Below are 14,671 nucleotides of genomic sequence, written 5' to 3'. Positions count from 1 at the left end.
CTAAAAGAAAAAGAATAATAAATAATGTAAAAACATGTTAAAATCATTCGGAAAAAAACAATCATACAGCTGCAGCAGTTTTGGGAACATGTCCATAATAAAGTGCTATTAGATGCAGGATGACTGACCTACTGACCTACTGACCTACGGGCGGGAGGGTTGGGTGTGGTGTGTGTGTGTGTGTGTGGGCGTGTGTGTGGGCAGGGAGCGCAGTCCATTTACCAGCCTTACAGCTTGTGCAAAAAAGCTGTTCAGCATCCTGGTTGTTCTGCAGCTGATGCTCCTGTACCTCTTCCCGGATGGCAGGAGGGAGAACAGTCCATGAGAGGGGTGATGGAAATCCCTGATAATGGCAGCAGCTCTGTGGGTGCAACGCTGCTCGTAGATCTCCTTCAGGAAGGGCAGAGAGGTACCAATGATTCTGCTGGCTGTTTTCACTATCCGGTTGAGCTGCTGTTGTTCGTATGCCTTGCAGCTCCCGAACCAGGAAGTGAAACCGTATGTGAGAATGCTTTCAATGGTACCTCTATAAAAGGTAGTGAGGTGAGGAGTGGGCAGACCTGCCTTCCTGAGCCTCCGGAGGGGGTGGAGACGCCTCTGGGCTTTTTTGATTACCGCTGTGGTGTTTGTTGAGAAGGTCAGGTCGTCAGCTAGATGGACTCCCAGGAACTTGACGTTACTGACCCTCTCCACGGCAGCACCATGGATGTTTATTGGTGCATGTTGTCTGCCACCCCTCCGAAAGTCAATCACCATCTCCTTTGTTTTGTCCACATTGAGGACAAGGTTGTGGGATTCACACCATGCAGTGAGCAGCTCCACCTCGATCCTGTACGCAGACTCATCATTGTCACTGATGAGCCCCACCACTGTTGAGTCGTCGGCGTACTTGATGATGTGGTTGGTACTGTGCCTAGCAGCACAGTCGTGGGTCAGCAGGCTGAACAACAAAGGGCTCAGAACACAGAACTATCCTTGGTATTTCCACAAGTCCTCAACATGAATATACAGCACAAACAGTGGACGGCAGATGTGGGCTGTGTCTTTCTATAGCCACATCAAGGTTGAATGAAGTAGGTCTGAATGAAAAATATATCACATAATGGCTGGAACTCAGTAACACGGTACTTTTTATTCATAAACAGAGAAAGGTGGCTTTGTTTGAGCTAGCCTCAGCTCCTTAGATCCAGGGCCAGGGTGTAATTCTTATTAAAAAAAAGTGGGTCGTCAGCCGATTTAGGGCTGCTCTGATTTCAAACGATAAGCATTGGGTTACTGTGACTCAGTCATCATTCATAATGATCCTGCTCTGCCTTCATGGGGTATAGTGTGATAACGTGGAAACGGATTAGAGAACTCATTTAACCCCTTTTTCTTTTCTTTTCCTTTCACATATCACGAAGAAGCCCTTTAAACTTCCATATGTTTGTTGTAGCCTTGGTGGTGGTGGTTTTGTTGGTTTTGAGGACAATCCAAGCACCAAGACACGTTGGAATAAGCCCAGACTTGGCCTTGCCTTGCCTTGGCCCCCAACAACCTCACATACATGGCAGACATCTCAAGGGCTCTCCGAGTCAGGTTCAGATTACCTCCCCGGTTGGACGTCTGCCACCGTACTCTCCATCTCATTGCCGTCGATTTCGTGACCCTGGAAGTTGGTCGTTTGCCAACATCCACACCGATGGCCTCGCCTGCAGCACCCGCAGATGAGGGCGGTGCTACGGAGCCTGGACGGCCCGGTACGAATTTGTGGTGATGCCGCCGACCTGCCAGTTTATTATATGGTAAACGACGAACGTGCTGTCAGCGGGCTATCATTTATGGTTCAGTGTGTGGTGACTGCAGAAAACTCCCAGTGAAGTCGCATTCCTGTACAGTCGTCTCCTTGTTCACGACGTGGATCACTCGTGTTTTAACCGCAACGTCCACAACTGGTCTTATTTTTCAGAAAAATAAAATGCAATTACAATGTTTATATTGTAAATGTTTGATTCCATACTGTGAGCAAAAACATGAAGTTATTGCGTGGAGCAGACACCAGCTGTGTATGCATATCCCACACAGATGATTAAAGATAAGTATACATTATAAATATCACCACAGCCCTGTGTTCATCTGCACTCTCCAATCTCTTTCACCTCATTATTGGTGTCGCTCAAGACAAGCTCTCAATTTAGATCATGTGCTTTTCCGGTCCCGCTCTACATCCAGGGGAAATGGACAGCAGAAAAGTTAAGACAAACAGGAGAAACAATGTGTACACACACACACACACACACACACACACACACACACACACACACACACACACACACACACACACACACACACACACACACACACACACACACACACACACACACACACACACACCAATGGATGCTCACTTATTGTTGGTAATTCTCTTTCAACAAACCGATATACTTAAATAAGTGAGTCCTGGTATTCTAGATGGTTAACTAAAGGAGGAGTCTCTATGATAACAATTTAAATTTCTACATAAAAAAGGGTTAGATTTAGGTTGAATATAGATCAGATGTCACCACAAGCTAAGCATGTGTTCATGTTTACCAAAATGAGGCTGGGAAATTGATGCCAGAGCAACATGTGTATTTTTCAATGGTAAATCACTGGGTCTGTAAAGCCCATAATAGTCATATATAGTGTTGATGTGTGTGTGTAGCTGACATTTCACAGCCCATACTAGATATATCAGCTGGTGTGGCCACACCCAAACAAATGATCCCTTCCCATCATCCTAGACACTTTCTCAAAGCGTTGGGTTGGGGGTTCATCAAGAATGGTGGACGACATGAACCCTGATCAGACTGGAATTATGGGAAACTTAAACCCTCCTCCCTCTCTTAGACACTTTATCAGCAAAGAGCTCCTGTGATAAAAAATAATTAAACCAAACTCAACATCACAGCTACAAATAAAACCAACACTCAAATCGCAGTTGTAACATTTAGTAGCTTGCCCACATCAACTGGCTACTATATTCATTGAAGGCTTTTATAAAATTGTTGACACACGTAAGTACAGCTATGTCAGTAATGGGCACGTATTGCCACCAGCGATTATACATGTTATTATGTGGTGTTGTGCACAACATGCCCTACAGTCACCATGATAAAACATGTTTCTTGGTGAAGTGCAATAAGTAAAAACTAAAATGGTTCCCAAATTTGCTGAATAGAGTTGAGGGAAGTACCAGTAGTGTACTGGTATAAGATATTGGTATAATTCCAGATTGTAGTATCAGAGAACATCCCCAATATATAGCTATTCAAAATATATATGATCAAATGATAGGATGAAAATCACCTTTATTTCTAGCATTGCATGTGGTCTCACTTGCATTGTGACGCTCTTAACCATTTAGCATTTTAATATTGTTCATACATGTTCTTTATGGTTTCTATGGTATAAATCTATTCCTATTGTCCTATATTACCACCATGACGTGTGCTTTAAGTCTTTACTTTTCAGTTAATGGAACACTTTGGTTCGGGTCACATTTCCACATCATATTAACTGGTACTTAAAAGACTTGAAATGGTTGTCAGCAGTGGAAAAAGTGGTGGAAACATTTGGAGAATTCCTGCCTTCTGTGTACGTCATCGTACCGCTTATGGAATGTCCCCTGACCGAGACCAGTGACTGAGACCAGCGACAGGTGGGCTTCCTCCCGGGCCAGGTTCCGGGCCTTTGGGACGGTACCCGAGTTCTTTTCAAAACCCCAACGCCAGGACGATCTCATGTCAACTGAATTTAAAAAGCATATTCCATCATAAACAAAACAGACCTGTATCTATAAAAGATTGCTCTAACAGAGCGTTCTTCAATTGCACAAGAAAAAAAGCTGAAGAAAAAAACTTCTACTTCATTACCCCAAGATTCTGTGCTCAGTCCAAAATACGTTCATCACAGGATCCAGACTTTTCAAACCAGTCTCCCGAGGAAAATGGATCTTGGGTATTTGTCTCTCAGAGTAGACCACTGCACGAAAAAGTAGTCGGCCACCGGATAGAGGATCTTCCCGGAGAGCGACATGGTCTCCACCCGACACAGGCTCTCCACGTAGACGATGAGGACCCTCTTCAGCCCCAGAACCCCCAGCAGGAGCGCTGCTGCACACAGGGGGATGCAGGTCCCCGGCCCGTTGCACAGCACCTGGAACAACAACACAGAGACCGGGTTACAGGGAGCCACCCGTGAAAAGAGCTACGGTTAGGAATATTGCGATGCGTGAAACACAGGGGGGGGGGGGAAGCATCAACCATCTCTGACTGTACCCCTGTGCAGGCGTGTGAGCACATCCGATACAGCCTGTTATCCAAAAGAACCGTCCTTAAAATGAAATGATCTTTTAAAAAACAACACATTTTTTAACTTTGACAGCAAACACCATGGCCGTCAAAATTAATTGGAGAGGGAAACAATTCCCTATCCTAATATTGCATTTACTACAGCATATTGGGATTTGGGCTATTTTATATTATCTTTTTATGCTTTGGTGGGTCAGCTGAGTCTAAGTGTTGTAAAGTGGATGTCTTCTGTTGGGGGTTATTTTTGCGGTGTAGCTCACATGCCGGATAATTGTCGACGCACAGGTCAATGTGTGTTTCATTGTAGCCCCAGAGTAGGACACACAGACACACACACGGACACACACTAATCATTTGTAGACCTCCAATATAAATCCAGCCAGTTGCCTCTTTAATATAAAAAGGAATGTCTCAGAAACAGTGTGTACAAATTCAGGTGGATTCAGTCTGGAAAATACAAATCTTTTTTCAAACAAAAAATAAGAACCCCCCCGCCCCCTCCTCTTTTAAGAAGGGCCTCAGCTCAATTTGCTCTCCAAGCAGAGGAATGTGCTGAACTCTGTTGAGCATGAAAGTACAGCCTCAAGACACAGTCAGACAGAGACAGAGAGACAGGGACAGAGAGAGAGACACAGATACACAGACAGACAGACAGTGGTGAGAGACACAGACAGAGTGAGAGGAGAAAGGCAGAGAGAGACAGACAGAGAGAGACAGACAAAGAGATAGGGGGATAGGACAAAAGACAGAGTGAGAGAAGAGAGACAGACAGAGAGGAGAGAGACAGACAAAGAGAGAGAGGAGAGATACACAGAGAAAGACAGAAAAAAGGAGACTGTCTGAATCACCTGTCTAAAATGTCTGACAAAGAGCCCAAGAGCTAAACCAGCGAGAGTGAGGGGGTCGAAGGAGAGACATTTTAAATAAGCAAAAGGTGAGTGATCAGATGAAGAACTGGCTTTGGGCTAAATAGGATCAACAGGGAGTTGGGCAGATGAGGTGGGGTTGGGGGGTGGGGGGGGGGGGTGGGGGGGGTTTACGAGAAACAGCAAGAGAGGAGAAACGGAGAGGGAGGGGAAAGAGGGAGAGGGAGCAAGAGAAAGCCCTGAAATGTCTGGAGAAGTCATCATTAAAGGCTGCGCTGCACAGACATGGCAGTCTGCAGACATGCTACAGCTGTAATATCCCTTTCCCCTCTGTGCTACGCTGGTGGCACCCGGCCGTTGTATAATTATTCATTTTTCGTTCACAAACGATACTTTCTGGCACACTGTACTTTCCACAGTGTATTTACAGGTAAAATGGGAAGTTACACAATTTCTTGAAGATACAATATGTTACATTGACACAGAGCGTTTAAAATGAGTACTGCAGTCGAAATTCACAATATTGGAGAGAAGCTCAGATGGGTTGACAGGTTGAGTACACTGAACGAACACGAGCACAAGATGAGCCGAGAGCATCTTCTGGAATACAACTACGAGATGTACCCGTGTACCTCTGGTATTGGAGCTTTTTCGGAAGAGGACGAGGCTTTTAGGTTGGGGAAAGTCTAGTACAATCTCAGTTGAAACAGTTGGTTTGCTTGTGTCCATGGCTGCAGCATGCTTTGTTTCTGTGCCAATGTGTTTCATATCTGGCAACCTGTGAACCTCTGCGAATAGTGAATCACAGATGGGCCAAACCAACAAACCAACCCACAACGCAAATTTCAAAGGACAACATACTGGCTACAGCATTGTTGTCGGCCATCCTTTCAATGAAGCAATTAATTGTCATTTTGATATATTAACTTGTTAAGTCATTACATATTGTCATTTTAAACTCAACAAAGGCTGCAGCAACACAGTTCATTTGCGTTTTTCCATGAAACTTTTTCACAATCTTTTTATAGAACAAAGCATCGCCGGCCACGATGCAATAACTCCCGACCATCCCTCAAAATGTGACTGATTCTAAATAGATATGTTGATATGGGGGTTGGTATTTCCCACACAACTGTTAGTCCAGCTAAGTGGCAATGAGGCTTGGCTGTCGACCACTGGTGAAGTGCTGACTGCACAGATTGAAATGCGGCCTTTGGAAAGGCGTCAGTGACATTGTTTACTCGCTGGTCGGTCCGGAGGTATTCGTGCAGGGGTTGCAAATGCCTCAAGCACAATAACAGGAGTGATAAATGAAAAGAGTGTACTAAATGATGAGGGACCACAAGCAAGTATGTGACCAGTGTTTGTGAGGTGAAGCGCCACACCCTAAAAAGACCACACTTCAGATCCAAGAACAAGTTCTACAATGTAATTCACTAAACAAGAAATCAGAAACATCAACTACAAAAACCTGTGCTGGTATGAGTTCAGTACTGTGCTTTTAATACCTATATATTGTTTAGGTGTTGAACCTAGCACTCTAACATATATAGCATAGGTTGATACTCATTATGCAGTGTTCTCTGGGATAGGTGGGAAATCTCGAACATCCATGACCCATACAATTTTGCCCTCAAAAATTCTGCTCAATCACTCTTTAGAAGTGCTGACCCTGAAACATTCCTTATCCTGGCACAAGGTCACTGGAACCCATTCTAGTGCAAGCTGAAAGACCACTGGCCAGCAAGCTCTGGAGAGTTCGCTGGGTTTATTTGTGCATGTCTTGTCCATTTATCAACCTGTGCAGTGTGGTCAGAATCAGGTCAGCGCACGCACACAGCAACCTATAATTTTAGGTTTTTGGCTTATTTTATGTCATTGCTTCTGCTTTTTCCCTGTTTTTTTTTGGTCTGAATGTTAGCCAATACGGAATACTAGCTTATTGGGCTCACAGGAAGGCATGCAGAAGCGTGACAGCTAACAGGAATGCTACCTGACACCTGCCTTTTGGTTTGAACACTGTAATCTTCGTCTGTCGCACTTCAAAATATACCGCTGGATCTATAATGACAACTTGCCTTGGCATATCTTTTTACATTTGCGTTAATATATGGGTTTTCGTTATGGCAGGGGTGGTTGAAAATGTAGGTCACAGTCATTTTGAAACCTTCTTCATATTGGTTAATCATACGTGTGTGGTTTGTGGGAAGGCCGCTGGTACGATGAGGGAGGGGCAACCTGCTGTGATGACTAAGGTCATTGCCTATTCCCAGAAGCCGGTGCTCTCTAACTCATCAACGTTACTGTATGTTTACATGGCCTTGGGCTATGACATCAACTTCCTCGCTGTTAACCCGCATGCACTCCCTTTTCGACGAATCATTAGTCTATAAAATGTCATACATAATGGAAAATGCATCAGAAGTTACAAGATGATACTTCCATACTGAAAGTAAAATAAAATAAAAATTGAAGGAAAGTAACACCCTAGTTCAAATGCTCTAAACTGAGCAAATCGGTGCTGTAAAAAAAAGGTCACACCAAAAAAGAAAAGGGTTTGTTCCATCGTTTTTGACAGGTAACCCGATAGCAAGTGATTCCCAGTGAGCCACTTTCAATACCTGACTACAACACAGCCACCGTATCACCAGATCCCTGATTAGCACCTGGTCAACAATGAACAGACAAGGCCATTGTGAGGGCATGCATGGCTGCTTTCATTGAGGGTTAAGGTAAAACAGATGGGCCAATCAGGCCTGGTCCTATGGGAGGAGGGACCACCGACTACACATTGACTAGAATCCTTCTTGAAACGAGCTCCACACAGAGGAGAATACCCACGGGCTGGTTACTGCCTCTTGGCCTCTGACCAGTGTCCCCCGCGCCTTCCTGCATGACTCAGGGCTGGCTCTGCGGGCCTACACAAGCTAAACTACACAGGAGCGGTTTGTCCAAGTGCGTGCTCCGTTACCACAGGACATCAGGCTGTACCGTAGTGGTAGGGTTGTACAAACGACACCCGGATCAAACCTTTGACGTTCTCTGATGCTTTTTAACCCGGTCATTTTTATTTATTGTTAAAGTAAGGGTTTATTTATGTGCTCCAAAATGAGACACTAAATAGGCGAAAAGTAAACAAAGCTTTATTTATATTTGGGAGGCAAAATGTTTCCACTAAGTTCATCCATACTAATGTATGCATTTTGGATAAACATGTCCATCGAATGACATAAATTATAATAAATTACATTTTTATAGTGCCTTCATTCATTCAAAATCTGCCCTGTGCCTTAGTGACATCACATGGGGAGTGTCCACCTAGATGGCTTATCCCAGTCAAACCTGGTTGTTAAACAGCCTTTTAATGTACAAAGTGAAATTATTTGAATGGAAAATTATTTTAATCTAAAATAACGAATAAATTGCCTTCAAGGGATGTTTTTAGCAAGAGCTTGACCCCAGATAAGTAGGTTACTGGGCTACTGGCTAACCCCACACCAGAGTCACACAGGCCTGGTGGATGAACCTACACATCTGGAGTTAATGGTGGACGTGGTGGTGGTGGTGGTGGTAGGGGGGCGGTCGGTCTATTGAGTGACTGAGGAGTGTGAGCTCACAAAATGCCCTTTTATGGAGAACACACGCACATGCCTCAGAACCGTCGGGTTCCCCCTGGCACTCTACAACCCCCCCCCCCCCCAGCCTCCACCCCCCCCCTGTGTTCCCAACGTATGTCTGCTGCCTGGGACTGCGTGGGAGGAGGATTGAAGGGGGCGGGGTACCCCCGTCCAACATTCCCCGGTCGTATGTAGAGCACACATGCAAAACCCCGACCCGTTTGCCGCTGCTGTGGCAAAGTATTTGTTCCTTGTTTGGTCAAGACCAACAACTGACAAACAACTATCTGCCCAAGCCCTCCACTCCACCACTGACCAGCCGACAACAACACAGTTGGAGGTGGGAGGTGGTGGGGAACAACGCTGAAGTCACCAGGTCATCTAGACCGACCGCCTAAGAAAGAACTGAACGGACATTCCACAGAGCCAACGCAGGGAGAGCCGTAGTAGCAGTAGTAAGAAGAGCAGTTAAAGATGAGATATCGGCAAGCTACTGGAACCCTGGCGCCTGACTTCACTGGCACCAGGATCTCTCCACGCAGAGGAAAGAAAAAAAGAGAAGGAGGAGAGGAAGAAGTGGAATTTACAGTTTATTCGAAAGAAGATGAATGGGAATTTCTGCTGTATTAGATGACTTATATTGAAAGGGGAGGACATGCACACACTTCCTGTGTTATTATCATTTTCACATTCCATTTTTAGCCTTGGGTGTGTGTCAGAAGAGGGGGTGTGGTGTCGCATATGTGTGCGTTTCTATCCTTTCTGGATACAGTGATGACATGCCCTCATCTGGACCCGACGAAACACAATCCAAACTCTATCTCCCTGCGTATCCGTTTCTGTTGACCTGCTCTGTCCCAGGCCCCTGCTTAGTCACCCAGCTCCGCCCCCGTACGCCTCACTCTTCCTTTTCATCCTCCCCCATGAAACAGATAACAGGAAACCTGATGCACGCGCACACACACACGCACACACACACACACACACACACACACACACACACACACACACACACACACACACACACACACACACACACACACACACACACACACACACACACACACACACACACACACACACACACACACACTCAGTGGGGGGCGCGTGCAGAGGAACTGGAGAGGGATGGTCGGGAACAGGGAGGAGTGGGAGTAAGAAGACAGAATAGGCCCCACAATGCTGATTAAGTCTGAGATTCCTAAACCAACAACGACGTTCCGCTACGATTGGGGTCAGTGAGTCCAAATAAGAAAAAAAAACACGTATTCACTTTGATATCTGAAGCACTTTCTTAAAAAAATAATAAAAGACACTGGCTGCCGTGGAGTAAAGACGCGGTGCACTAAGTGTGCGACGGCCTCGTTACTTAAGAGGACTAACCTGTGTAAATAGGGGGCGATGAAGGAGTCCAGGTGGCAGCCAAGCAGTGAAAAGCGGTGACGCTAAGTGCCACTGTTTACAGGATTGTCGAGGCTGCGCCGTTCAATTTAATTCACATGAACAGTTGCTTTTGCATTACAAGATTCATTAGATTACCGATGGCTTTGTCTGTTGCCTGAAACACAAAGGCATGATCTAAGGAGTGATGTGTTTGAGCATGATCTTTGAAGCCGTAATAGATTTCCAAAAGCCACTCCATTACTGAGCCGACCTCGATGTGATTGGATTTGCATGATCTGGTTATGACAGATGGGCAGAACGTCACCGTTCTGAATCCTCATTTGAGATTGGATCCGGCTTGAACACGTTTGCATCTGCTAATCCAAAACAATGTGTCAGTGAACAAAGCTATGCAACACAGTCCTAATGCCAGAAGGATAGCTTTCCCTTCCAACTCTAAAGTGCTCAGAAACCACAGGTACAGAAAGAAAGACAAGGTGTCATCTGAAGCATAACTGCATACATGAAAACCAGCTTCTGATTTTAAATGTGCTCCAGGAGAACTGCACTGTGACGAGATGGTGCAAGATGGTTGGTCCAGCCGAGAGAGGGTCTCAGGTGGGTTGCCTGGAGAATCAAACTGAAGGGACTGCTGGGAGAAGATGCCACTGATTTCTCTGGGATGCATGGTTTCAACTCAACTAGCAGGTTATTTTATTTTACACGCCTAAAGTGTCATGGACACAGCAGTTAAAAGCTGGAGTACAATGAAAAAAGGGCAGGGACCACGGGCGTCAGTTTGGTTTGAAATGTGCTGGGGACAGAGATGCATTCGAAAGTGCATTTTCAGAAGTGCTGGGTACAATGAGGATGCACTCTTTTTTTCTCTTTAGTGCAGGTAATGAAAGGTTCTGAAAGACGGCATACCCATGTAGCTTACTAATGAATAAAATGTATACAAAAGACTGATGTCTGACACGTTTTATGAAGAAAGTGTTTCCAAAAAGCATTGGACATAGGCTATGACCCACTATGTTGTGCTCCATGTACCCAATGTTGACAACATGACATGACATGACTAAGCTACCAACACAAACAAAGAGGAGCTAGGAAAGCAAATTAAGTACGTGTTTAAGTTGTGAAGGGGCAAACTTGTGGCTACACACAGCACTACAAATGTCAAAACAGATTGAAAAAGCAAAAAATATTTGTTGCACAGCTGAACGCTGTATCACATCATGAGCTGGCTGTTCTCAATTCACAACATGCATCCATCCAATCTACATCAGGCATTCTGACCAAAACTCATGCACTCCCCACCACGATTATTCTACGATTACTCCACTATCGTCATCTCCACTATACCCAACACTGTACGAACGCAAACCATGGATAAGTTAGGCTACTTGGTGGCTATAGCTAACATTTGTTTTGTTTTGTTTGTTTCATATCCGAAAAGGAGTGGGAAGAAGTAAAACTTAACTTTTGATGTTACGGGAATGTTGGACGGGGGTACCCCGCCCCCTTCAATCCTCCTCCCACGCAGTCCCAATTGATGTTACGTTTTACTTAAGTAAAACGTAACATCAATTGCAAGAGTTGAAACAGCTGACCACTTGAGTGCAAAAAAACACAAAACACCTCACCACAGCACCAGCAAATCTTAAGCAATAAATATCGCATCTTACCTTTATTTATGTGGCAGTGGTCTGCAGATGCATCCCGTGGTGTAGCCTACCACATCCATTTCGTTCAACAGGTTATCGCTCTGTATGTCCATGGTACTACCAACCTGCTCTGGTGCTTTTTACCTAGGCCTATGTATTCAGGCTAAAATGACTTGATTGTCTGATGCCTCATCATTGCATCCCAGCCAAAGAGTATCGATATTAATACCTCATTCATTGTCCAAGCCAGGCTGGCAGCTCATACAAAAATAAGTAAGGGATAATGTATAGAACGCCGGTCATTATCGGGGAAATAAGCCCGGACACCGCGCGAAGCGAGGGTGTCTTGCCCTGAAGGGGCTTGTTCTAGATAATGACCGGCGACGTTCTATACATTATCCCGCTTATTACACGGCTACTTGCCAAAATGAAAAAAAAACTTCACACGGTATGTCTTTTTACAATTCATTTGTTACCAGCATTCGTAGTGTTGATCAGCAGAGAAATAGTCCGCCAAAGACGTTGACGTTGATTAGCAACCGAGTACGCTGGGGTTGATAAGTTACCAGACTACTTGCGGAGTGATACGAGAGAAGTGAATCACAGCCACTTTCCTTGACAGCGGTCATTATATGCAACGTTCAATTATCGAAAAATAATTCACCGCTGGAAGTCGGGAAGGACCATGCAAGTCAACAGCGCATTCCACAGCATTTAGAAGAGCTGTGTAATAATCCATAATAATTAAACTCAAGTTTTTTGTCTTTTTAAGTGGTGGGTACAAAATGAATCTTGACGAAAACTGGTGGGTACTCGTCCCCAGCGTAATTGACGCCTATGGCAGGGACAAAACAATATCTTGGGTAAAACAATCAATCGAAAATGCGGTTGAATCAGACTGCAGAGAGTTGTTTTTTGGAGTTACAACGCTGGACAATAAGACAGCTGTGTTCCCAGTGAGCCAGAATGATTATGTGCTGGGAGTGCCTTTTCCAGAAATCCAGTCAGCCTCTGCATCTGTCAGCATTTCAAACAACAGGCCCACTAGGGCCGCAACGCTACTTTGACAAACCGTCTTCACCATCGAGCACACACACACACACACACACACACACACACACACACACACACACACACACACACACACACACACACACACACACACACACACACACACACACACACACACACACACACACACACACACACCCCGAGCGGCAGGCTGAACGTACCACGTCCGGTCGGAGTCTGAAGACCAAGGGGACGGAGTAGAGCAGGGCGTTGAGGGTGCTCTTCAAGGAAGAACTCCAGGACTGCAGAACCTCTCGACTCCTCGGGATCCGGTGCACTGTATACTAGAGGAGATAAACATTGTCTTTTATCAGTAATGCCTGAGCTATTGCAGATCAATACTACTAACTGGGCATTTCTGCCCAATGTAAAATAAAACAAAACAGCATTGAAACTGATGTAAAATCCAGTATGAACAAGATGTATGCATAGCGTTCTATCCTGGGTAAGCATTCCTGTAAGCTCACGAGGCAGCTCCACATTGGCAAGATCACGATCTTGTGAGCATCCATCTTGCCAAGCTTCAAGTGATGAGCTTCAGTTATGGCCAAACTACCAGTGGCTCAGACCAATCAGCGTCCCATGAGGAACTACTTGATGTATGGTGATGGACAGATGGTCCATCCAATCACCTGCCAAGTATTTTTTGAAAGTGCCTGCCCTTTTCCCAACAGTTTCCAAGGACGATTTACCAGATGGTTATTTGAAACAAACCAACTGGCACGTCAGGTTACCATTCCTGTTACGTGAAGCTCAAACAAAAACTACAATAACGCCATCTGCTGGAGGTGGTGGGTTTCACACTGTTTTAATGCCAGACTATGTCCAATTTACTTTGTTTAGCGTTCTGTCTGGCGTTTATACCTTTGACCCGCTGTCTTTATCATTTTCTTTGGCGCTTTCAAAGGCACGGATTTTCTCCTCACTCATCCGGTCGGTGTCCGCGATGACGTAGTGGCGGGGTTTGTAGGACGGCGACAGACTCTCCATGAGTCGAAGGATTTCTGTAGTGTGGCCCCCTGTTTAGGAACCACATGACAACTCTTTAGTTCAACATACTGTGGAACATGCAGTCATGAATAAACACGTGTCTGTCTCTCTGTCTCTGACTAATGAAACTATGGGACACAGAACCAAGTTTTGGGGATTTGAAGGAAAGACTATATTCCCAATCTTATCCAAGAGTTTACGGGTAAATGTAAAAGCCTAACCAACCACTGAGTGTATAAAGTGTAATGTTATCCTATGACAGATCATTGTCATATTTGTATTAGAAGAGACACACGTTCAAAGCCAGATACCAAGGCAATTGCAGCACAAAACAACTGTGTCCAACTCTCTCACACACACACACACACACACACACACACACACACACACACACACACACACACACACACACACACACACACACACACACACACACACACACACACACACACACGTAGTGTCTATGCAATACTTTGCAACCCAACAACAACGTTGGATAAAGAATACGATGACATATTTCAGGAGAAACCATCGTCTCCTGAGATAGTATGCATCAAAACGGCATCATCAACCTTCTTCTACATACTGTTGTCCATATTTATGTTGCTGGATATTTCAAGAGGCGTAAAGAGTACCGCTGCGGAAGTAAGATAAATTACAAACAATAATCGGCAAAGTTGATGATACAAAGCAATTACCTGACCCAGCTACTACGAGCACGCAGACAGAGCCTTTCCCTCCAGGTT

At 45.0% G+C, this 14,671-nt stretch overlaps 1 protein-coding gene across 1 annotated transcript in view; it reads right to left on the bottom strand.

The window, feature by feature from the left end:
* Positions 1-2,976: 2,976 nt before the first annotated feature.
* alg14 (ALG14 UDP-N-acetylglucosaminyltransferase subunit) overlaps positions 2,977-14,671 on the bottom strand; it is a gene marked incomplete at its 5' end in the record, with an annotated part of 11,792 nt that continues 97 nt past the window's right edge. The window contains 4 exons of the mRNA XM_084474965.1: positions 2,977-4,176; positions 13,097-13,219; positions 13,800-13,954; positions 14,624-14,671. The exon at positions 14,624-14,671 is cut by the window's right edge and continues 97 nt beyond it. Of these exons, the coding sequence (XP_084331091.1) occupies positions 3,946-4,176; positions 13,097-13,219; positions 13,800-13,954; positions 14,624-14,671 (557 nt within the window). The 3' untranslated portion in view covers positions 2,977-3,945. The remainder of the gene's footprint in view (positions 4,177-13,096; positions 13,220-13,799; positions 13,955-14,623) is intronic.

Source organism: Micromesistius poutassou (assembly GCF_964030765.1).
Source record: "Micromesistius poutassou genome assembly, chromosome: 11".
Lineage (NCBI taxonomy): Eukaryota > Metazoa > Chordata > Actinopteri > Gadiformes > Gadidae > Micromesistius > Micromesistius poutassou.
This window is presented reverse-complemented; position numbering and strand designations above follow the sequence as displayed.